Source organism: Denticeps clupeoides, chromosome 14 (assembly GCF_900700375.1).
Source record: "Denticeps clupeoides chromosome 14, fDenClu1.1, whole genome shotgun sequence".
NCBI classification, from domain to species: Eukaryota; Metazoa; Chordata; class Actinopteri; order Clupeiformes; family Denticipitidae; genus Denticeps; species Denticeps clupeoides.
In genome coordinates this window covers 6,502,384-6,526,157 of record NC_041720.1, presented here as the reverse complement: position 1 = coordinate 6,526,157, position 23,774 = coordinate 6,502,384, and the positions used below count along the sequence as shown (strand labels likewise).

The 23,774-nt window shown below is 43.6% G+C and overlaps 3 protein-coding genes across 5 annotated transcripts; 2 read left to right on the top strand and 1 right to left on the bottom strand.

Moving 5' to 3' along the window:
• The first annotated feature begins 1,210 nt into the window (after positions 1-1,210).
• Positions 1,211-4,448, top strand: ppil6 (peptidylprolyl isomerase (cyclophilin)-like 6). 2 transcript variants are annotated; one of them, XM_029002524.1, is made up of 8 exons: positions 1,211-1,296; positions 1,380-1,475; positions 2,215-2,400; positions 2,483-2,545; positions 2,639-2,786; positions 3,544-3,603; positions 3,760-3,895; positions 4,034-4,448. In XM_029002524.1, exons 1-8 carry the CDS (start codon positions 1,219-1,221, stop codon positions 4,143-4,145), a joined length of 879 nt encoding a protein of 292 aa, XP_028858357.1. In that variant the 5' UTR covers positions 1,211-1,218; the 3' UTR covers positions 4,146-4,448. The 2 variants fall into 2 exon arrangements, with proteins under 2 accessions (XP_028858357.1, XP_028858356.1); XM_029002523.1 differs by having other exon boundaries at positions 2,212-2,400; positions 4,034-4,447.
• Positions 4,449-4,837: 389 nt separating this feature from the next.
• cd164 (CD164 molecule, sialomucin) lies at positions 4,838-13,690 on the top strand. The gene is made up of 6 exons (XM_029002527.1): positions 4,838-5,040; positions 6,483-6,554; positions 9,811-9,876; positions 10,029-10,121; positions 10,195-10,263; positions 10,576-13,690. The coding sequence occupies exons 1-6, from the start codon at positions 4,971-4,973 to the stop codon at positions 10,740-10,742; spliced, it is 537 nt and encodes a 178-aa protein (XP_028858360.1). The 5' UTR covers positions 4,838-4,970; the 3' UTR covers positions 10,743-13,690.
• Positions 13,691-17,894: 4,204 nt separating this feature from the next.
• Positions 17,895-22,511, bottom strand: cep57l1 (centrosomal protein 57, like 1). 2 transcript variants are annotated; one of them, XM_029002512.1, is made up of 11 exons: positions 22,406-22,511; positions 21,899-22,040; positions 21,575-21,748; positions 20,949-21,109; positions 20,776-20,874; positions 20,614-20,691; positions 20,127-20,222; positions 19,971-20,039; positions 18,917-19,173; positions 18,432-18,576; positions 17,895-18,171 (listed from the first exon to the last, which is right to left on the bottom strand). In XM_029002512.1, exons 1-11 carry the CDS (start codon positions 22,412-22,414, stop codon positions 17,968-17,970), a joined length of 1,434 nt encoding a protein of 477 aa, XP_028858345.1. In that variant the 5' UTR covers positions 22,415-22,511; the 3' UTR covers positions 17,895-17,967. The 2 variants fall into 2 exon arrangements, with proteins under 2 accessions (XP_028858345.1, XP_028858346.1); XM_029002513.1 differs by having other exon boundaries at positions 21,575-21,745.
• Positions 22,512-23,774: the final 1,263 nt, after the last annotated feature.

Here is a 23,774-nt window from a genome sequence, read left to right as displayed (position 1 = left end):
ATTGGTCACCGGTCAAAAACTGAAATTCCATGCTGTAGTGTACAGTACAGACCAAAAGTTTGGAAACACCTTCTCATTCAACGTGTTTTCTTTATTTTCATGAGCATTTACGTTGGTAGATTCTCACTGAAGGCATCAAAACTATGAATGAACACATGTGGAGTTATGTACTTAACCAAAAAAGGTGAAATAACTGAAAACATGTTTTATATTCTAGTTTCTTCTAAATAGCCGCCCTTTGCTCTGATTACTGTTTACACACTCTTGGCACTCTCTCGATGAGCCTCAAGAGGTCGTCACCTGAGATGGTTTTCCAACAGTCTTGAAGGAGTTCCCAGAGGTGTTTAGCACTTGTTGGCCCCTTTGCCTTCACTCTGCGGTCCAGCTCACCCCAAACCATCTCGACTGGGTTCAGGTCCGGTGACTGTGGAGGCCAGGTCTTCACTTTTTATTAAGTACATAATTCCACATGTGTTCATTCATAGTTTTGATGCCTTCAGTGAGAATCTACCAACGTAAATGCTCATGAAAATAAAGAAAACATGTTGAATGAGAAGGTGTGTCCAAACTTTTGGCCTGTACTGTATATAATTTGCGCTTTCTACTGCCAGGTCAGGGGAACTTTCCTCAACAAAACTACAGACATAACCAAGGTAGCATAAAATGCTGCTTCTTTGCAAACATCACAATTAAAATAAAACTATAAAAAGAAGTAACAAATCAAACTAAAAGCAAACATAACAACCTGCAGACCTGATGCTAGAATAGAATGTGGAGTTATTTCCTTGACGAAAAGTTAGGCTCTTAGTTTTGTAACTCAAATATTTATGGAAACCGAATGAGAATTGCTGGTGTCTTCTCCTTGTAAGTCGCTTTGGATAAAAGCGTCTGCCAAGTAAAGTAAAGTAAAGTGAAGAATAGACATCACTACGACATCACAATGCTGCTGCGCGATTAGCATGCTAACTTGAGCGCATTTGTCTGCCACGGAATAATTTCGTTTGAAGTCATTAAATAGAAACTTTTATTTCGTAGCTGCTTTGACACCAGCGGTCGTTTTTCTCCGTCCGTTCGACGTGTTGAGATGGCAAATTATCCTCCTTCCACCTAAATCATTTCAAAGCATTTCAGTGTATGTGACAAATGAAATTTGAATTTGAATTCAAGCGCGTGTTAAAGCGCGGTTACCATGGCGACGTTGTCACCGCAGGCGACGCGATGGCTGCCGCCGTGAGGGTGGAGGTGGCGGGCCTGCTGCGAGACGGCCGCTTTCAGTTCGCCAAGGGCGTCGCGGAGGTGAGTGACGGAGGCATTTGTCGCCGCTCCTGGTGACGCGCCGACCAGCCACACTAATAAAACCGGGTCGGCGCTGGTTTCAGGGGCTAAAGCGGAACTTTCCGACCGCGTTCGAAGAACCCGCGGTTCGCCCGCTGCTGGAGTGCGACTGGCAGGTTTACCTAACCGCGAAGATGTTGGTAGGTAGTAGTATGTCATTTTTACACCTATGGGGTTGGTGAGGCATTCATGTTTGTTAGAAGTTAACGGACCAATCAGCACACGTCAAGGGACCCCGATTCTGATATTCAAACCCGGTCCTGCTCCAGAAATCCTCCCAGATAAAAGCAGCACCAGTGCCTCCTTCCACAAGTGAAGAAAATTGGACATAATAGGAGACTTGGAAAGTCAAAGTGATGGGGTTTAACCCAAGGGTCAGTGGGGGCCTAGCGGTTAAGGAAGTGGCCCTGTAATCAGAAGGTTTTCCGGTTCGAATTCCGATCCACCAAGGTACCACTGAGGTGCCACTGAGCAAAGCACCGTCCCCACACACTGCTCCCCGGGCGCCTGTCACGGCTGCGCACTGCTCACCAAGGGTGATGGGTTAAATGCAGATGACACGTTTCGTTGTGTCACCGTGTGCCGTGCTGCAGTGTTTCACGATGACACTCACTTCACTTTCACTTTTCAGCCATCAAAGGGCTCCAGGGAGTAGCGTGTGGGGACGGTACTCAATGGCACCTTGGCAGTTTGGGATTCGAACCGACAGCCTCCTGATTATGGGTCCGCTAGGCCGCCACTGCCCAAATGATCGAATGAAATAAAAAAGAAACACAAATAGAACTGAGCCACGGAACAACCTGTACTTTGGGAAGGCCTGCGGCCACTGAACGCTGTAGTATATAGAATCAACATTGAAAAACGCCTTCTTGGCAGGAGCTGAGAGGCGAGGCGTGGGCGTTTGCAGCACCGGTCATGTGCTTCGCCGACGGCTCGCTAGTCGGAGATGAGCGGGAGCTGTCGCGCTGGGCGCTCCAGTCCTGGGGCTACAAGCTTCACCGGCCACAGGCGCTTTCTCTGGCGCTTGCTGAGGACCACTACAGGACACACCTGCGCGAGACTGGGGTTTGTTCAAAAGGGAACATTCGTTTTTTACGCGCGTGCATTTTCTCTTCCTCTTCCCCTGTCTTTCGCTCCTTGTGTGCAGCACACATTTGTGTTCATGGACATTGAGGTTAGCGGAGAAACCGCCGGCCGACTGCTGTTTGAGGTCGGTAGATCAAACTAAACACCAGGGAGACACGTCGTTTTACTTGTGTCAGTGTAGAAGAACTCTCTCTCGCCCTCTGTCTACAACACACAGCTGTTCTCAGACGTGTGTCCGGAGACCTGCAGAAACTTCCACGCCCTGTGCACCGGTGAGGCCGGGGTGTCTCAGAGCAACGTGCTCCTCAGCTACAAGGGCTCCCTGTTCCACAGAGTGGTACCTGATGGATGGGTGCAGGGTGGAGGTAAAAAATCACAAACACACACATACAGTACAGGCCAAAAGTTTGGACACACCTTCTCATTCAACGTGTTTTCTTTATTTTCATGACCATTTACGTTGGTAGATTCTCACTGAAGGCATCAAAACTATGAGTGAACACATGTGGAGTTCTGTACTTAACAAAAAGTGGAGACCTGGTCTCCACAGTCACCGGACCTGAACCCAATCCAGATGGTTTGGGGTGAGCTGGACCAACAAGTGCTAAACACCTCTGGGAACTCCTTCAAGACTGTTGGAGAAGCATTTCAGGTGACGACCTCTTGAAGCTCATCGAGAGAATGCCAGGAGTGTGTAAAGCAGTAATCAGAGCAAAGAAACTAGAATATAAAACATGTTTTCAGTTATTTCACCTTTTTTTGTTAAGTACATAACTCCACATGTGTTCATTCATAGTTTTGATGCCTTCAGTGAGAATCTACCAACGTAAATGGTCATGAAAATAAAGAAAAAACATTGAATGAGAAGGTTTGTCCAAACTTTTGGCCTGTACTGTACACACACACACCCTCAAAACCACACTCTCACTATAAAAACTCACATTCTCAGAACAAATACAGAGGCTGTGTGCATAAGGTGTTGTTTTTACTCAAGACGTCAATTTAACATGCAACAATGCCAACAGCTTATTAACTTATTATTACTGCCCTTGTTTATCGACGTGAAAATTTGAGAGCTAGTTTTTTTTGTTTTATTTTAGAATTTTTTTTTTTTTTTTTTAGATATCTCACCATGTGCTCGAGGAAATGGTGGTGAATCGATCTACGGCCCCACGTTTGCAGGTGCAGTCGCATGGCCACACCCTCCCACACACTCATTCGCCGTCTCTGTCCACATCATGGCGTCAGGGCCTTGAGCAGAACCATCCTGCCGTATTGGATGTTTTGGAACGCGGACCCTGGGCTTCAGTTGCTTTGCACTCATGTCTTTTTCCACAGACGAGAGCTTCGCTGTTTCTCACAGCAAGAGGGGAATTTTGGGAATGGCGAACCGGGGTCGCCACACCAATGGCTCACAGTTCTACATCACTCTAGCGCCAGCACTTTGGATGGACAGGAACTATGTGGCCTTTGGGTAAGTGTTTCAAATATAGGTAAGTAAAAATCCTATCTAGTGTACTGCTGAAACTATGCAACAGATCTGACTTTAAGCAAAAAATGCAGTCGTCAATTTTAAGTTCAACAGTTCACCCATTTTCTCTTCTTTCATCAGGCAGTTGGTAGAGGGCACAGGGGTCCTGAAGAGACTGGAGGAGGTACCAACTTTTAATGAGCGTCCCAAAACTGACTGCAGAGTGATTGCATGTGGAGAACTGCAATTGTGACCAGAAAAAAAACAACAACCCATACACCCGTGCATGCAACCACATCAAACACTGTGTTGAACATATGCTTTCCTGTCTGCTAAGTGAACTCAGTACACCAATAGTAAAAATATTGTAGTTTTATGCGTGCCTTTGGTATGTTCTCTAAATTATTCCAACTGCATTTTTAAGACTACCCCACTTGCAGAGTTAGAAAATATGCATTTTTGTTACTATCACAGTTCAAGCATCCGGTTCTTCAGATTATTCTGTATGAATTAAGCTACAAAAATAAAAACAGTCAAAAAAAATTGGCCTGTCTGAATGGAAACAAGTGATTCTAGATTAGTTCCAAACCTCTGAGCCTAGTAGTGTGCTTGGCACAGAGAAGTTCTACCTAAAGAGCTAAACAATGACAGAGAAATTTGAATGATATGTCATTATTTTCAGTTCATCTCAGTCAGAGATTCAAAGAAGGCCGTAATTTTTTGAAATTGAAATTATTTTTTGAAATTGAAATTATTGAAGAGTCTGATATGGAAGTTCAATAGTAATGAGAAGTTTAACTAATTACTACAGCGCCCGACAGTGAAGTCAGTGAAGGGTACAGGTGAAAAGGATTAGAACGAGGTGCAGGTTGCTTGTGGTTCTCGCGAGATTTGCGGTGTTCCGGACGGATTGGGACGCGGTCGTGGGCCGGTCGATCCGCTTGGCCCCTCCGCGAAGCTGCCACATGACTCCGGTAAAGCAGGAAGCGTGGAGGCGCAGCTGAACTCGCCCGTCCCGCCCGAAACTGCTCTCTTCTCCGCTCCCGTCCGCGTTTGCTGTCCGAAAGAGAAGGCCAGCATGTCCCGGAGAGCCGTGTTCGTGACCTTAGCCCTGTTTGTCCTGGCGGGGAGCGCCGTCTCGCAGGCCGGTGAGTTTTGACTTCTGGTTTACGTGTCTCTCCAGGCTAATGGGCTAAGCTAATTCACAATTCCCAGCACCTTCCCACCAGCCCGCTCGGCTTAACGTTAGTATTTTTTACTTCGATCCCCCTTTCCCTTTTATCCCATTTTGCCAGACGTTCTGGTACTGGCTCATATTGAGGAGGAAAGTCTGGTCCCCACGTCGGTGGCTGTTGTTAACCCGTCCTGGGGTCATCTCGTGTAGGTGTGGGCTAATAAAGCCATGTGCTTCGTTTTTACGGTCATTTTTCTTTCGTGTCCCGGCCGTGTCATTCGTTTAAATTTCCTGCTCCGGGTGTCTGTTATGTAAGACGAGGGTCCGGACCTGGATCACAGGTTTGTGGGTTGTTTTGCGGCGTCACCTTGACTGGAACGGGGCGATCGTTGAAAAAAACGTGATTAAGGACACTTCCAGCATGGTTTGCGTTTTACAAGAAATTGTCCTGGGCTATTATTTCTTTGAGTTCTGATTGGCCAGTGTCCTGCTTTTCGGCGCGCTGATTGGTCAGCCCCCTCCAAACTGGGCACCAACGTTTGACGCTGAAAGCGCTGGCCGGACGTTTGAATTTAAGATGAAGGAACCAGCCGAAGGTCTGGGAAGGACACGAGCCTTTCGGAACCGGCTCGGTTCTGCTGAGGAGGGCAGAAAGGGACAGAACAGACATCTGCGACTTTGACTTTTGTTGATCCAGCCCACTGTCACAGTGACTCAGCGCCGTCATTTTCATCTGTAACTTATTATTATTTTTTTTTTGGCAAAAAGGAAAAATCATTTAATGATTTAAGATGATTTAACAGGCACGTGGCGCTGCCTGGCCTTGTTTATCTGACCCGGTTAATGAATAATCAGGGAACTGACTTAAAGCAGACTTATTTCTGGACCGGTTATAAAACCGATTACAGACGGTTGGCAGAATTGGTTACGTCATGGCCATAAAGGTCACCAAATTTCCATCAGGCGCTGTCACGTTCTCACATCAACGAATCCTGCCGAGGACACTTATGAGATTGGATACTTATGTCTCAATATGAATATAAATCGGTACTGTACAAGACGATCTGTTTAGTTTTTTGTTGCAACTGTCCGTATTTTTAAAAATCTTTTCTTCTCTGTAAATGAAGCGAACTATTTTGAAATGATCTCTATATGCAGTATAACTATGTTACCGCGTGATTTTGTGTATTGCTCACGCCGATGTTACTGTACCCCCCCCCATCAGTCGTTCCACAATCAGCTTGTGGGATGCAAAATATTTTGCCGGAAGATTCCAGAATGTCAGTCTCTCGGCAGAACCCAGCGGGGGTCAGCAGAAGCGACCCTGTGGCGTCCCGCCGCCAGCCTGTTTGGTGTGTTCTGAGAAGGAGCGTGGTGTGTGTGTGTGATTTGATCCCGTGTGTGTTTCCTCCTCAGATGTGTGCAGCACAGCTACAGACTGTGAATCGTGCCATAAAATGGGATCATGCGTCTGGCAGCAGTGCCCAGGTAAGACTGAAGTGTGTGTGTGTGTGTGTGTGTGTGTGTGTGTGTGTGTGTGTGTGTGTGTGTGTGAACATTGCTGCCAGTGTTTTGGTGGCAACCCTCTCTGCTGCTTTTGTTAAGCAGCTATTCACCACTACACTCCAAATCAAGCGTTGTCTTTGTTATGATGTCCAGGGAGCGAGTGTGTGTGTGTGTGTGTGTGTGTGTGTGTGTGTGTGTGTGTGTGTGAGGGAGCTAGAGAGCAGTACCATTGGAAATCGTGGGGTTCAGTATAGCCAAACATTTAAACATCACGAAAAAGAAGTGGTGGAACTTAGAGTTTTGATGTTTCCACGTTGAAATGGATTCATCTGCTTTTGGCCTCCTCCACCATCACTTATTTTTGAGTGAGGTGGCGTGCGTGTGAGAAATGCATTGGGGTCTCTCACACACGCGTCTGAAGCAAGGTTATTATAGTTAACGAAAACGAACGATAAAACTAGAATTGAAAAAGCATTTTCGTTAACTGAAATAAAGAGTTAAAAAAAAAAAACGAAAACTAACTGAAACTGTTTTGTGTGTATACAAAACAAACTTAAACGAACTAATATTATAGCAAAAACGTCCTTCGTTTTCGTCTTTGTAATAAGCCTTTTGGGTTGAATTAAAATCTATTTACTTCACGCTGCCAGTTTTAAGCCAGGTTTTTGACCATTATGGTAACACGTGGTCTGTGACGTCACGTGTCCATAGTCTGTCCGTGACGCCGCCGGCTAGCGTGATGGCTGCAGCGAAAGTCGGAAGAAAGCGGAAGAAAGTCCTATTTGGGATTTCTTTGATTATGACAGTGGCAAAAATAAAAGTAAGTGCCTTGTTGTAGAAGCAGGTGATACAATATGTGGAATACTTCTCAAGGGGAAAAACCCAATGAATCTGAAAGTCCATTTGAAAAGCTCACACAAAAAGGCGAACCAAGAGTACCTGAACAAGCGAGCCTCTCGCCCGCCCTCCCCCGAAAGAGAAGCGGTAGCCAGGCCAGGTAACATGGGAAAAGGAACGTGATACTACAGCATCCATAATGGACCAAGTAGCTGCTGGCTAGTAAATACGCAGGAACACCACAAATGAGAAGAAGCATTGGTAAATATGTTTATTAAGACTGGAATGTCTACACGACTGTGTGACTCGATTACCTTCAAAAAGTTCACCACTTCACTCGAACCAAAATTCAAAACACCCGGAGCTGCAAGAGTCAATAACCTCATCGGAGCTAAAATGGATAAGGCTATTCTGGTGATTTTGATTCATGCACCTGACAAATATCCTAATTTACAAAAAACTAAAACTAACACTGTAACTAATAAAAACTAAACTAAAACTAAGCAATTTCAAAATATCAAAACTAATAAAAACTAGTAAATCTGCCTCTAAAAACTGAATTTGAAAAAAAAATCTAAACGAAATAAAAACTAATGAAAAATCCAAAACTATTATAACTGTGGTCTGAAGAGTGAGTTTATGGAGAGGAACAGGAAGAGAAAGTTGAATGACAGGAAGGGGACAAAGAGAGGGTTTTTCAACCCATCTTTACTGGCTTGATTGTGTCTTTTCACAAAGAGTTTTTTTTTTTTTTGCTGTGCTTATCATGTGAAATGGATACTTCTCTGGTTTTGTTGTTTTCAGTGTATCAAATGTGTGTGTGTGTGTGTGTGTGTGTGTGTGTGTGCACGTGCGCGTGTGTGCACTCTTCTCAGCATTTTTTTTATCATCCCTGTTCACAAGAGAAGGTTTCTCCCGTCAGCACGTCCTGTGATTTCGAGAACTGCTTAGACACAACACACAGAGACACAGCCATGAAAATCTGAAACTATTCCAGAGCCGGGACACTGCTCGAACACAGTTTTAAATCACGTGTCTGTTTCGTGATATCTCTCAACCGTATTTGCGCGGGGTGGAGGATCTAGTTTGTGCCAGATAAGTTCATAGTTTCTGGTAAAACGAAAGCTGTGGGCTGCTGTTAACCACCACAGTTCTGGTTGTCCTATTGGCCTGGCTTTGTTTATGGCTTGTGTAGGTGGTATTTGAAGCAGTTTGCTCCACTTAAAGGGACCATGTGTTGGGGTGAAGAGAGACTCGTCCAGGCTTGGTCTTCACTAGATGTCCGAAGGTCTTTGTAAGGCCTGACCACTGCAGACCAGGAACCTTTCACACGAGGTTCTACAACCCAGCGGTCCAGCAATCACATTATGGTTCATGTAAAAGTCCTGAAGTCACAAGTTTGAGAAGCACTGGTCTAAACAGTTGCTCCTCTAGTCGAGTCTGTTAGGCCGGATATTTTCCTGTTGCCACTGACTTCTCACCAGATCCATGCTCAACAAGACTCTCTCTCTCTCTCTCTCATACAAACACACACACACTTCACCTCTTCTCTCATTCCTGCATAGCGCGTGCACACACACACACACACTATTTATCATCACTTTTCCACAATAGGAGCACATCACACATTGTGGTGTGTGGGATGGAGACCTTGGGTGTGTTTATGGAAGATAACCTTGGATTTGTCATTTTTTTTTTTTTTGCAGAACAATTAAAGTAAAACGAAAAAATAATACATTGGATTTGAAACAAACCGTCTGACTCAGTAGGTCCATGGAAGAGGAATGTACTGGGAAATGCTCACACACACGTTCTCTATCTTTGGCTTGATGTGAGCACAGCTCTTAAAAACCATGCACTCAGTCACACCCCCTTGCACTCACACACACACACACTTGCGTCAAACAAGTGTGTGTGTGTGTGTGTGTGTGTGTGTTTGGGATGTTAATGCTGGGCCTGCCTGTTATACTGGTGTTTACAGGACAACCTACAACTAGACCAGTAACACTGATGCTCTACAGAGTCTTGAGTCAAGCACCCTTTACCCTGTGATTAAATTATTCTATTCGTGATATTCTATAATTCGTAAGTAGTAAACAATGAAACAGTTTTTAATAGTTATTTTATTGTTAGGTGACTGTTAGTTCCAACCGTGCATTTTGACTGGTTTGGAGAAAAGTGTTCAATTCCAGACATCAACCTGACTGTTGTGAGCAACGTTCCTTTCCTTTTGTGCGGCATCTGTCAGTCATAAATAATTACACTGGCATGATTATAATGACAATAATAGACTCAAGGTTGTGTTGTGCCGCTGCATCAATATTGCAACTGGTGTTTTTTTTGGTTTTTTTCCTCTGTGTGGTGGTAACATCTGTTTTTCATTTTATACGTGTTTTTATAGGACAACAGAGTCCCTTGTGTGTGAATGAGTCCATGGCCAACACTACAGCGTGCACCAATCTGACATGTAGGTACAAATGCATCATTTGACACCACCGGCTCGGTTCCATGTTCTGTCTGACAAATTGAATGTAATCGATACAATCGGGTGCTTCACTGAATGCATTTTTGGTGGAATCGGCGACCGGTCCAGTGAGTTTTAACCGTGGTTAACCGTAGGCACCAGCCCAAGCCCCACTCCAAGTCTCACCCCCGCTGCGTCTCCCACCGCTCCAAGCAACTCCACCAACAGCACCAGCGAGCCAACGTCAGGTACGCCCACTGGCTTCTTTCACTTTATCACAGACATCCCAAACATGTGGAAAGTGACTGTGTGTATTTTCAGTACCCAGCAACAGCACGGCGCAACCCCCTGTAACGTCTGCCTCCCACAATTCCTCCTCACCCATGACACGTACGTATTTATTTGACATTCTTTTTGTCTCTACTTTATTTGCAGTACTTCCTGTTAATTTGAAGCAATTTTCAAGTGGGTGTATATTATAAGACCTCTATCAGCATTTAAATCTGCCCGAATGCTTTCACTAATATGCACAATAACGTGTCCCTGTGCATTATTTTATGATGGTTATCCTTTTTTAAAAATGATTTATAGATAATGACAAAAAGCAGTTTTGTAAGCCCCGCCCAGTCAGCAGACACTCTGCTAAATGGAATACATTTTACGTTATGTTGCTCTTTACGTTGTTCTTTAATCCAATTACAGAGACGACAAAGACAACAACACCATCCCCGACATCTGAGCCGAAGAAGTCGACGTTTGACGCGGCCAGCTTTATTGGCGGAATCGTGCTTGTGTTGGGCCTGCAGGCCGTTATCTTCTTCTTGTACAAATTCTGCAAATCCAAGGACCGCAACTACCACACCCTGTAACACAGACACACAAACACACGTTCTGTCGGTCTCTCAAACACACACACACACACACACTCACACACACACACTCCAACCCTGGTTACGTAGCTAATGTGAACTTGTTATGAAGACATGCACACGCGTTCCCAGATACACACGCGCACAGTCGTACTTGCATTTCAGTAAACCGGTTGTGTTGTTCCCCCCCTTCCCTTCCTTACCCGAATCTTTTAAGACACCGAAGTCGTATTTAAGACTAGTATAGTCTTAGGACTGAATATATAAACACCACTGAACAGACCATAGATATTTTTCATCAGAACTCCGGGACACAAAAATCGATCTTCCAGTTTTTGTGATCCCCGGGGTCGGCTAGCATGCCTATAATTCTGCACTAACCAATATAGCTGTCCAGCTGCAGATATCTCCTTATTTGCCGTTATGCTAACAGCACCGATAACGTTTTAGTTTCTGTTCCAAACCATCAGAGATGTAGACAATCGAACTCATATTCCAACTCCGAGTGATGTGTGTGTGTGTGTGTGTGTGATAGAGTGAGAGGCTTCAGACTTTCTGTGCAAACTGGTATTGGTATTTATTAGCCACTAGCAGCACACCTGCTAGCATCTATGCTATGCTAACACCTTTAGCATTAGTTACCCAGTGATTAGTGTCCATCAGACAATCTAAATCAAGCTCCAGTTTAGAGTGAGGAACGGGGCCGATTCTGTGTGTGTGGTGTATTGCCGTGTGTAGGATTTGGAAGCTTTTGAAGAAGCCATGGCATATCCAGTGCCTTGCCGAGATGTTGGATGTGATGTGTGAAGCGTGCGAGTGCGTCAGAGTAGGTTTAAGGGCTCAGCGAGGCTTGTTGTTTTAGACATTAATTGCCACAAAGTGATGCTGATGTGTTCTTTTTGTTGTCGTCATTGTTAGTTTGCCTACTCGCGAGACTGAGTTTGTGTTTTGAGGTCTTGTTCACTATTGACTTTTTTTTTTTTTTGGTTTGAGCTTAAACTCCTGGTTGATTTATAAGTGTAGAATAGTAACATTATTCAAGTATTTTGTGTAAATTTGCGGTTTTCCTGAGCACACAAAAAAAAAACTATTTTTGCATGAAGTTCAATGATTGGCTTGCTGTTAATGAACAGAAAAATGCAGATGTGGTCACACCATCACACGTGCATGCCAGAGCACACAGGTTGTTCAAATACGAGACATCCCATAAGCCATTAAAGTACACGGCCAGTGTTGTTTTTCCGAGGGTACTGGGTTGGGTGGTACAGTTCTTTCTGGGTTTTTTTTTTTTTTTTTTTTAAATGGAGAAAACAAAACCGTGCTGAATGTGAATATGCCACAAGACATCCAGTGTGCTCTTAATTGTTCAAATGGAGACTGTTGATGGTTGCCTTTTTTGGTTTCTGTTTTTAGGAGGTATCTGAGCGTTGATTGCTTGAGTTTGTAATTTCGTTCCCAATCCCCAAGGCTTCAGACACTTTAAACCACTTGAATCATTTTCATTTCTTGCTGTCCAGGAAGGACGTGTTCCAGCTTCGTATCACAGCTTGATGCAGATCGCCAAATCTCTGACCGATACATGAAGAATGCATGATGCCCTAACTTTTAATGTCATTTGTAGATTAAATGACTTGCCAACGTGCTCTTTGCGAGGTTTTATTATTTATGTATGAATATGCTGTAACAAAAATGGTGTGCGGCTTCATCCAAAGAAGCAGTTTGAGGGTGTGTGGCCTTTCCTTTCTATTGGTTCTCAGTATTTTGTGACTCCGCCTACCACTGCAGAACAAAAGACCTTTCCACACTGATCAGTCAAAAACCATTTTTTTTTTTGACCGTTGTCAACAGAATGGTAAAATGTCACAAAAATTATTTTAATGGAATTCATTCTAATTATGATTTTGTGAGATCTAGAAGAAGACTTTTCTTTTCTAAATAAAGAAAGCCAGGCCAACCCTGTTGTAAAAGAAATGGCATGCTGACCCAGAGTCTGGGGTTTAAAGCTTGCCGGTGATTTTGTCATTGTGAAATACGCTTATTGCAGTGTGTTGCAGTGACGCTAATGTCCAAGGCTGGAGGGGTGTGGCCTTACAGCACTAGAGGGAAATAATTTGCACCAAAAAAATATTGGCACTATACTTAAGGAGCTCAGTTAGTCGGTCGATTGTGAGCCGAGTGTCGATTGGTAGAGGGACATGAAGTGAATCGGGAGGCGGATGGAAGGCCCCGCCCAGCACTGTTCGTCCTTCTGGAAATGAAGGAAATAAGGAGCTTTTTTAGAGTGCCGTTGACTCACCGATTGGGTTTCCACCACAGTGAGTCTCCTCTGAGAAGGAAGCCATATGGAGGATGAGTGTTTGCAGAGGTTTGATGGATGTCTCAGTGCCATTCACAGTGTTCAGGATGCCATCATTAGCACCTTTTTTGTTTTTTGTTCCATTGCTCTCAGCCTCTATAAACCTCTGCCAAGTGCCTTAATCAGTTTCATCTCAGTTTATTCATGTCCTGATGCTTCAACAGCGCTAGCCAACAATGCCAAGATTGTATTTACTGCCCAAGTGCAAGGGTTTTGAGGTGGACCTGCATGGAGGTGGTGTTATAGAACGGTCAGCCACCTTGGTCACACCTTCTCTTGTTGCTTCCGGACTTTTGCCTCCATGTTTCTTCATGCTGCAGCCATCGCCATCATCCACATGACACTGACTCATGTTCCGTCCATTGAAACACACCCTCAGTTCCACTGTTCCAGCTCTCAGCAGGAACCACACCTCTCACATGTACACACGCAAGTGGGAAGTTAGACATGCTCCCATTACCATGCAGCTGCCTTAAGGAAGTTTTCATGCTGTTTCATCTCCCCCACATAAAATTTTTTTGTTTGTTGTTTTTCTTTTTTTTCCAATTAGGTTGGAATTGTTCAAATCAAATAAAGAGATGTTGAAATGAAATGTGTGTGTGTGTGTGGCATAGTAAGATGGGACAACACAAGCCTGGCACATTCACATGCTCAGTGCAGAAATGTCAAAAATTCCGACCCAGCAATCCAATTTTCCCGCTGATCCGTGTCACACAGAACACTGTCCTCTGTTATTAATGTTTTTTGGGGTTGTATACTCCACTTGTGTGTCTGGGTTGAGCTGAATAGATTCTTTATGGAGATCTATGGGTCACCACTATAAACATTATATCGGCTTTTTTTTTTTTTTTTTTTATCGATGCACAATTTACCCAGAAAGAAATTACAAATTTTTAGTTAAAGAAATCTTCCACAAATTGCTCATGCAGACATCTCTCTATCTGAGGTTTGGCTTTTTTTTTTTTTTTTTTTGGATAAGCATTTTTCAGTGCGTTTGCAGATTACTGTCTGCTTTTTCGCACTCACATAAGGAGTTTGACAGCATGTGATCTGTCTCTTAGACACACACACACACACACACTTTTGTTTTTGACCCACACCACCACTGCGAGTACATATTCATTCCTTTCTGACGGAACACATACAGGCCAGCTACATACTTGGAAGAACTGTGCCCTACTTGTTTCAATTCGCTGATTTCCAGGTAGCAGTGCTCAACTTTAGGAACCGTATTAAATTAAATTGATATCTAGACAGAACGATAAATAATTTATTAAAAAAATAAAGAACAATACAAATCAGAAAATTTAACAGGATTTGTTTGAATGTCAGAAATTGTTCACTGCACTACACTGCAGATGCACACACACTGCAAAAAATGCTTTTCTAACTTAGTAGTTTTGTCCTGATTTCAGTCCAAATCTCTAAAAAATCTTAAATCAAGATACGTTTACTAGACACATGAAATAGCATAAGAAATTGTCTTGTTTTCTGAAAAAACATCTCAAAATTAAGTGATTGTTTAAAACAAGCAAAATTATCTGACAATGGGGTAAGAAAACTAATCTTAATGAGATATAATCTCAAAATGAAGTTTTCACTTAATTTTCTCATGCCATTTTTCTTGTCTAGTAATCTTGATTTAAGATTTTTTAGATATTTGGACTGGAAACGAGACAAAATTACTAGGTAAGAAAAGCTTTTTTTTGCAGTGTAGCTATACATGACAACAGATTGAAAAATGAATCGTCCAAAAAAGGCTAGTGAATAAAAACATGTCTTTAGTCTTTTAATGCAAAGTAACTATAGCACCCTGCTTTACCACTGTTATTAACGAGCTAACGCTAACTTGTCATGCTTGTCAAGCTGGATGACGGGTAAACATTTACATTTACAGCATTTATCAGACGCCCTTATCCAGAGTGACAATCAGTAGTTACAGGGACAGTCCCCCTGGAGCAACTTAGGGTCTTGCTCAGGGACATTACGTTCCTCACTTCAAAACGGAACAAAAGTAGGATTCTGTAGCGACTTACCCTGCTGCTGAACTCCCTTTGTCCTCATCAACACGCGTTTCAGGTGCAGGATCATTGCCGTGGTGCCATGTCGGGGGTGGTAGTAGCCTAGTGGGTAAGACACTCGCCTATGAACCAGAAGACCCAGGTTCAAATCCCACTTACTACCATTGTGTCCCTGAGCAAGACACTTTACCCTAAGTTGCTCCAGGGAGACTGTCCCTGTAACTACTGACTGTAAGTCGCTCTGGATAAGGGCGTCTGATAAATGCCATAAATGTAATGTAAATGTCGCTTTTGCATATTTTCGCGCAGATTTCTCTGCCTCCGCCATGTATCTGTCCTCTACCTCCGCTTGTTTTTTTGGTTTTTTTTTGCTTCGCGCTGTCTATGAGGCGCCAAACTCTGCTAGCATCTGTGCGCGAGAGAGACCGAGTGTGTTCACTCCGCTCCGCGCTCAAGTAAAGTTTTTTTTAAATAATCAAATGTCTCCGCGTCGCGCGACATAACGAATCGATTAGGAAATTCGTTGCCAACTCTTTTAGTAATCGATTTTTATCGATTCAATCGATTCGTCGTTGCAGCACTAATGGATACACCTAAATAAAATGGGAATGGTTGGTGATATTAACGTATTGTTTGTGGCACATTTGTATATGTGAGGGGGCAAACTTTACAAGATGGGTGGTGACCATAGTAGCCATTTTGAAGTCGGCCATCTTGGATCCAACTTTTGTTTTTTCAATAGGAAGAGGGTCATGTGACACATCAAATTTATTGGTAATTTCACATGGTAAACAATGGTGTGCTTGGTTTTAACGTATTCTTTCATGAATTATTTACAAGTTTCTGACCACTTATAAAATGTGTTCAGTGTCACCAACCATTCCCATTTTATTAAGGTGTATCCATATTAATGGCCCACCCTGTAGAAATACTGAATACGTTTCCTGCATTGGATTCTTCTAAATGGCTCCATCTTAGTCTTCATTACTGTCACAGTAAAGGTGTGTCCAAACTTGTCTCGTAGTGTGCACTAGACACCCACCCTTAAACAATCCGCTGCTCTTTAAAAATGAAATCACAAATTGAACTGACCGCTCGTTGAAATGTAATGTAACAACATACACTAGGAGTACTTGAATTGATGAGCGAGGTTTTTCAAAATCGCCACCCTTTACGTTTATCACTGCAGATCCACAGCATCCTTTCCAGGAAGATTTACAGCAGCAAAGTCAACGCCAGTGTTCTAAGCCCACACCTCATATCTCGAGGTGGCATTCAGCATCTTCACAGTTGCCCGCTGGCTAGACATTTCTGGGTACCTCTACCCCACATTAATATCCCACTATTATATGTAAAACTAAAAAAAAAAAAAAATGTAATGTCTTGTTCAACAACGAATGAGCTTTTGTGGCTAAATCCAATAATTAAAGTTTTACTCGTACCCCAGAACTAAACTTCTGAAAACGACTGTGTTTCTTCCTCCGCGTTCGCACAGCCCCCATCGTTCTGGTGAAGATCATCAGCTGCGGAGGCAGCACCACGTGACGTGGTTCACTACGTAAAGCCAGCAAAGGTACTATAAACCTGCTCTAGTTTTAAACATTGTTTACTTCATTTTATACATATACATTTAAGTGTCAATCAAATTTCAAGGACTTTTCCAGAACTAATATATGTATATAGACACACACACACACACACTTTTTTTAAAGTCCTGGGAAACTCTCTTTTCAAATTCAAATGACCATAGGAACCCTGTAAAATATCAAAATTTGTGGCAAAATTACCTGGCTGAGTTTGCATAAGTATGCAACACTGTAAAATCCTGGAGGATCCCGCCCGAGTGTGAGTGTTTTTAGGTGTATTAGTCTGCACAAACCAGCATCCAATATCTGGACTATCCGATATTAAACGCCGTTTTTAAAAGCGTAGCCTGTAGTGTTGATCAGAACAGACACGTACCCTTACTCCTGCACCTACTTCAATTTACTTCAGTCTCCCAGCGAACAAAGTTGCAACTTTGGAATGTGTAGTGTGTGTGTGTGTGTGTTTGTTTTTTTTTTCTGGTATAACCAACCAAACCTCACACACCCTCTCACTCTAACAGGATGTGTGCGGTGCCTCAGGTCAGCAAAGGTCCTGCTAACTGTGCAGAAAACAAGCAGCAAAACTACCAAGAGAATGCCATCAAAGTGAGTGTGTGTGTGTGTGTGTGTGTGTGTGTGTGTGAGAGACACAACAGCAGGAAATCAATCAGCAAAACCGAGGAGATCTCCTGCTTTCAGAGGAAGACAAACAGGTTCCAGCTTCTCCTCAAACACCAGTGAAACCTGCTCAGGACGCAACTGGGACTGACTTCAACATTCATATGAAGTTAGCAGATTTACACTATTTAACAGGTCGAACACACACTTGCACATATCTACATGCACACTCCTAACTGAAGGTGATTTCTTTCAACACACACAACATAATCAAATAAAGAAAACAGAGGAAAACACAGAACTCCTCTGACTGCCCGTGTGGGTGTGTTTCCATAGAGACAACACTCATTCACTTACTGCTGTGTAATGTAAGACAGAGCTGCAGACATACACACAGTGTGCTGTAAAGCATTTTAATCTCAGGGTATATGTCCCATAGAGCTATGCAGATACATTTTATTAACAATAAAATAATTATTAATGGATAAGCAGGAAAGAGCAAAATAAAACCACATTAAAAAGAATTCCACCATGGGTGAATCTGGATATTGTTCATAAGAAAAGTCCTGATCTCAGCACATCTCATGCCAGTCATCCGTATGCCTGTGTGTGCGTGTGTGTGTGTGTGTGTGCACGCGCATGCCTCATGTTTCCCAGCTGATGTCATCTCTACGCAGACTGGAGCGAAGTGTGTGCATTTCCTGTCTACAAGGGTGTGTCGTCCGGCAAGGGCTTAAGGGTTGCACTCTACTCCGAGCCCCGGAGCTGACCTTCGACCTGGGAGAAAAGCGCCGTTGCTGCTGTTCCGGGTTCTTAGAGCTGCAAGCAGTCTGCTGCAAACTTCGTGCCTACGCACAAAGAAATATTTGTGTGAGTTTTAAAAAGTGTCTTAACAAACATATGGAACATGCATTTGCACAAACAAATCCAGGACATAAAGCAAATGGCCCCTAGACTGAAGACAGAAAGTAAATTTGCATGTATTTTCATGTCGAGGTGGCATTCAGCATCTTCACAGTTGCCCGCTGGCTAGACATTTCTGGGTGCCTCTACCCCACATTAATATCCCGCTATTATATGGAGTGTGTAGGGCGGGGGGAATACACACCGAGCCCTGGCGCCTGCGTAGGTGTGTGACCTGTGCTGCTTTCTCCTCCATCTTCTTGACCAGAGCGTCCAGGTCGATCTCCAGCGCCTCCTTCACACACACACTATTCTCTTCAGAGATCTGACTCACCAGCTCCTGATGCTCACTGCGGAGAACATTCAATAACACACACACACTAAAATGTCATTTTTCACTTTTACCATTTCAGTATGTTAACTATAAATTACAGTTGAGGAAGAAACTGGTCAGTAATTAGAATAGCTCGTCTTCATCTTTTTATAAGTCACGAGACCATGGCTATTAGTTACTCAGTTAAACAAGTCATTTAACACCCCTAAAGTGTGTCATCTCTCACACTTAGACACACACACAATGTCTTGTTATATTTGCATGCTTTGTAGAGCAGATGGAGCTCCGGTGCTAGAAATGTATGCGTGTTTTAAACGCTGCCCCAGCGCCCCCTTGAGTCATGCTGGCGTACTGACCGGCTCATGAGCTCCAGCTCACTCTCAAGCGCCTGCAGCAGCTGGGAAAGGGAATCCACAGATGAGGCACCCTGCTGTGGACCAGGCGCCTTCACCCCTCGCCTAGGTGCGGATTGGGTACCTTTGCCCTGTCGTGCACCAGACTTCCGCTGGCATTTAACACCGCGCCCGCGCCCACTCGCCTGGGACTTCTGTTGCTGTAGCAGGTAGTGCACACTCTGCATGTTTGCACCCACCGAGTGGCTGGTACTCGTCGACTGCGAGGATGAGACACATGGACTGAATCAGCGGCATCATTTCCACATTTTCATTTCACGTTCCACTGAATCACTTGGACACAGGTACTACATTTGCACCATCATCAGTCCCTCCAGGATTGCTGAGACTTAAAAGCAGAGTTCTTACTCAATTTTAGAAAATAATTTCCGTGACTTTTCAATGACTCAGGCAAATTTTCATGACCATACATTCTCTGAAATCTCTGTACAAATTTGGGTCAAATTTACCAAAATATTGTTAAGACTAAACTCACAAAATCCCTGAAAAGTTCAACTTAAATGACATTGTTTCTTCCTCCTCCTGGACCACCATCATATTGAGGCATAGACCATCATTTGTAATTTACATGACTTTTCAAAAGGAGACACGCAGCTGCGGAGGTGCTGGAATATGGAAGCAACACACGTGAAGGAAGCAAACGTTGTAGATGTAAACGTAGAAAAACGTTTCTAGTGCAGTCTTATGAGAACTTATGAGAATGTATTTCATTATACATTCATGTGTTTTCCAGAACTTTATATATATATATATATATATATGTTTATTTTGTATTCCAAAACTTTTCAAATCCCATGACTTTGTTCAGGATTTTAATGACCATAGGAACCCTGTAAAATACCAGATTTCAAATTACAAGCATGTCCGAGGGGATGGCTGAGTTTGCATTAACATGTGACAATAAAATCCTGGAGGATCCCGCAAGAGCATGAGTGTGTTTTTAGGTGTCTTAGTCTGAAGTGTGTGTGTGTGTGTGTGTGTGTGTGTGTACACTCACTGTTCCTGCTATGAAGGGTGGGCGTTTGGTGACAGGCGGACCCGCCTCGGACTTCACAGCGCACGGCTTCTGAAACACGGCCACATAAACGTGGATCATCAATGCAAAATGAAATCCTGCCAGTGCTGTACAGTAGATGAGCAGCAAGAATCCTACTTTAGCTGCAGCTTTGCTCTTCTTCTTGCTGACTGGCCTGGAGCTGCTGGCAGTGGACTGCAGGAAGAGACTGGAGGCCTTCAGCTCTCTCTGCATCTGGAAACACACAGGAGAAACGGGAAGGTTCTGTGTATGTGTTTCCAAGCTACACAATCATGAAGTAAAATGATTCATTTGACAATTCATAAATACTGAAGTTACACTACACAGTATAAAAATCCTCAAATGATTTCCAAATAGTTTCAGATTAAATTTCTTGTATTAAATTGGGATTAAGGTTAATTAATTTTTTGTGATATTTAGCTTTGTATAAGTGTAATCTTCTCACTTATTTGTATAAATGCACTCTGGGGCAGGTCTGTATTTAAATACACTGTATAATGTGTGTATTGTTCTTCTGATAAAAAAAAAAAAAAAAAACTCACTTGAATCTTTCAGAAAAAACTTCTATAAAGAAGTGTGTGTGTGTATATGTATGTATACGCACCTCCTCTGCTTTCTCCTGAATGAGTTCACGCTCCTTCTTTTCTTCATTCAGCTTCTGTTCAAGCAGCTGAATCTTCCTCTACACAAAGAAAAAAAAAAATCGACATCACCCTGCAGGATGTATCTGAGTCTACATACTGTGATATTATGTGAGTGTGCATACCTCCGCCAGAGACTGCGTGTGGGTCAGTTTGACGCACTCTCTCTCCAGTTTCTCCAGTTTGTGTAGCTGTTGCTGCAGGTGACCTGGAGAGCTGTTCTCCTGAACGCACACAACTATTTTGCTTTCGATAAAAAATAAATACATTTTAAACAATAATGAACCGCTCTACGCACCAGTCTCACTGTCCCAGTCAGGGTGTGTGTGGCCCTGTCAGAAAGCGGTAGTTCAGCCATGCCATGCTCTTCAGCACTTGTCAGCATTTTCTTCATGTAACCCAGCTGCTTCTCTAGCAACACACAGCGAGTTTCTGCAAAGTTCAGCTGACTGGCCAACTCTGTAATTACACACACACACACAGAGTAAAAATATACACAGACGGTACTGTGCAGCAGTGAAACTATTTGGACAGTAACTCTGGAATTGTGGAGACAAATTGAAGAATTATTATGTGGTACTGTGGGATAGAGTGGGGACTTTTACTATTCTTACACCCATGTACTCGTTTTTTTTTTTTAAAGCCCTTAATCATTGCAAATGAAACTAATTTACCTCAATCAGACTACGCTGAGAATTCATGACACTTTGAAGTTGCAGAAGTCTGCATTTAACCCATACCAGCCATGACAGGTGCCCCGGGGAGCAGTGTGTGGGGACAGTACCTTTTTCAAGGGGACCTCAGTGGTGGCTTTGAACCCGCAAGCCTATGGGTATGGGTGCACCTCCTTACCTGCTAGGCCACCACTGGCACAAATTCTCATGCTTAGGTTGCTCAGGTCATTCATGTGGGAGTGCGGGGTACCTGGCATCTGTGCATGGTCGGTTTTGTGGTGTTGTCGAACGTCCAGGATCGTGGTTTGGGTGGGGCACTCTTGTGTGGCCACAGCAGGGCGTCTCGCGCAGCTCTCCGTCTGCAGCCGCTCCAGCTGCAGCCGGCGCATCTTCTCCTGCAGCGTCCGTAAGGCGGCCATTACTGCTGCCAAGACACACACACACACACACACACACACACACACACACACACACAAAACACGAAAAATGTCCATTAGGATCGCTGGCACAAAAAAAAAACAACAACAAAAAAAAAAACTGTATAAATATGATGTGTGCTTCTCCTGTAACACACCTCTACTGCTGGTACCAGGGCTGTTCTGGTCCTGGTGCGGCACCCTGGGAAGCGGGCCGTCCTTCACAAAGACTGGATGGGAGAGCTTGTCTGGAGGCTGGAAGAAACTCCCCACATAACTGTGCTTAGATGGGGAGTTGAGCTGGAAAACAACAGAAGGAGAACTAACCGTAGCCCCGGTGGTGTTTTCATCCTGTTCAGATCGCTTTCACTCCCCCTTTTGGGTTGGTTGGTGTGTTTTTAACCTCCCGGCTGACTGGACCCTTTCCTAACCGGAAAAACAGCAGCCCACGCCGCCACCTGGGTCCAGAGACTGGCCTGAAGCTACCACGCTGCTATTTTAACGCGTCATAGTTAAAAAAAAAAAAAACACTCGTACTGAATAACCAAAAATGGGTGCTTCGCTTAACTACACAAATTAGCCCGGCGACTATTCTAAACTCCCAGAGGCGGTGAGATAATAACCCAAAATAACAGCGTCGCCGAATTCGACGTAGGAAATGTTACCTGGTCCATGCTTTGCTAAGTGTATGAGAGTCCCGTGGTGTGGGAAAAGTGCAGTGTTTACATCGGTGTCACCGTTTAAATTTCCCTCCTTCTTTGCCGCTCATGCCCAGCAGTTCCGCCGGCCTACTGCGCATGCGCACACCTCCGTCGCCGCAGGCGTCGGCTGGCCGTACTGCGCATGCGTACACCTTCATCTCTGCAGGCGTCGGCTGGCCGTAGTACGCATGCGCACACCTTTATCGCTGCAGACGTCGACTTGTCGTAGTGCGTATTAAGTATAACCATGTTTGCTAACCACTGTCGTAGGCTACCTGTTGTGTTTTGGTGGCTCTGTTCTGCTTGTGGAATTTATGAAGCTAAACCAATGCTTGCTGATTATTTTCTTATTTCTTACTTTTCTTACTCTAGAGTCGGTCAGAAACAACTGGGGATTTCTGTTCTAAATGAAGTCTATTTTTTTCTTTCAATAAAAAAGGGCAGTGGTGGCCTAGCAGGGAAGGAACTGGATTTTGTAATTTTTTTATGAACTTTTTGTCCATTTCTGTCCGGTTCCTGGTCATTTAATTTTTTTTTTTATTTACAGCAGGTCAGCTCCTTTGTTTTGTTAAAGTCCTTTATATGGTATGGTAGCCAGTTCGATTCCTGAGCAAAGCACCGTCCCCACACACTGCTCTATATTTCATATATCTAGACACACGAGTGATATGGGGCTTCAGATGTCCCATATAATACATCTTTTCAAAATACATTTCCCATAGCAGGCCTCTACAATGACTAGACCCTCAAATCTAATTTCGTACAAATCAGGAAGTACATATGTAGAAAAATACGCACCTGTGTGTTTGAGAATGTACAGTAAAATGATACGGGAAGATTTTCATCTCAAGAATGTTGTATGACAGCCAAAGGTCATTAGAGTTGATTGTACATGTCTGTTGACTGTACTTTAAAGATGGCTATATTAATAGCTGAATCTTAAAGTCACGCAATATTTAGTAAGTGTGATTCATCTCCATGGATTTTTTGGTGGTTTCATCCAAAAAAATAAATGACCTTTCAACTGAACTTCATCATCTTTCCCAGACACTGATGCAAAAAACTGTTACTGAGACAGGACCCCACTTCTCCCCACTTTTAGAAAAAAACGTTAAAATGTCTGCCTCTGCAATGCATCTTATTTACAGTGGATTATGGACATAAGGAATGAGTTATGGCAAGATTGGTTCCCTGATGTTGCTATGGTGGCTGCTGGACAGTTTACTTTGGAAGGTGCTGGTGGGCTTTGGACAGAACTGATTGACTGAACCTAATCTGCAGTCCTCTGTGATTCCACTGCGGTGAGTACGATTTGTTCATTCCCCAGTGGAGT

Bases quoted from the DNA above. Each gene is read 5' to 3' on its own strand.
- ppil6 (XM_029002523.1), top strand. From the start codon at position 1,219: ATGGCTGCCGCCGTGAGGGTGGAGGTGGCGGGCCTGCTGCGAGACGGC. The intron at 1,297-1,379 runs GTGAGTGACGGA...CGCTGGTTTCAG, and splicing joins TCGCCAAGGGCGTCGCGGAG to GGGCTAAAGCGGAACTTTCC. The intron at 2,546-2,638 runs GTCGGTAGATCA...TACAACACACAG, and splicing joins CCGGCCGACTGCTGTTTGAG to CTGTTCTCAGACGTGTGTCC.
- cd164 (XM_029002527.1), top strand. From the start codon at position 4,971: ATGTCCCGGAGAGCCGTGTTCGTGACCTTAGCCCTGTTTGTCCTGGCG. The intron at 10,122-10,194 runs GTACGCCCACTG...GTGTATTTTCAG, and splicing joins CACCAGCGAGCCAACGTCAG to TACCCAGCAACAGCACGGCG. The intron at 10,264-10,575 runs GTACGTATTTAT...ATCCAATTACAG, and splicing joins TTCCTCCTCACCCATGACAC to AGACGACAAAGACAACAACA.
- cep57l1 (XM_029002512.1), bottom strand. The intron at 19,174-19,970 runs GTGAGTGTACAC...TCATCCTCGCAG, and splicing joins CACCCTTCATAGCAGGAACA to TCGACGAGTACCAGCCACTC. The intron at 18,577-18,916 runs GTCAGTACGCCA...TGTTCTCCGCAG, and splicing joins GAGCTGGAGCTCATGAGCCG to TGAGCATCAGGAGCTGGTGA.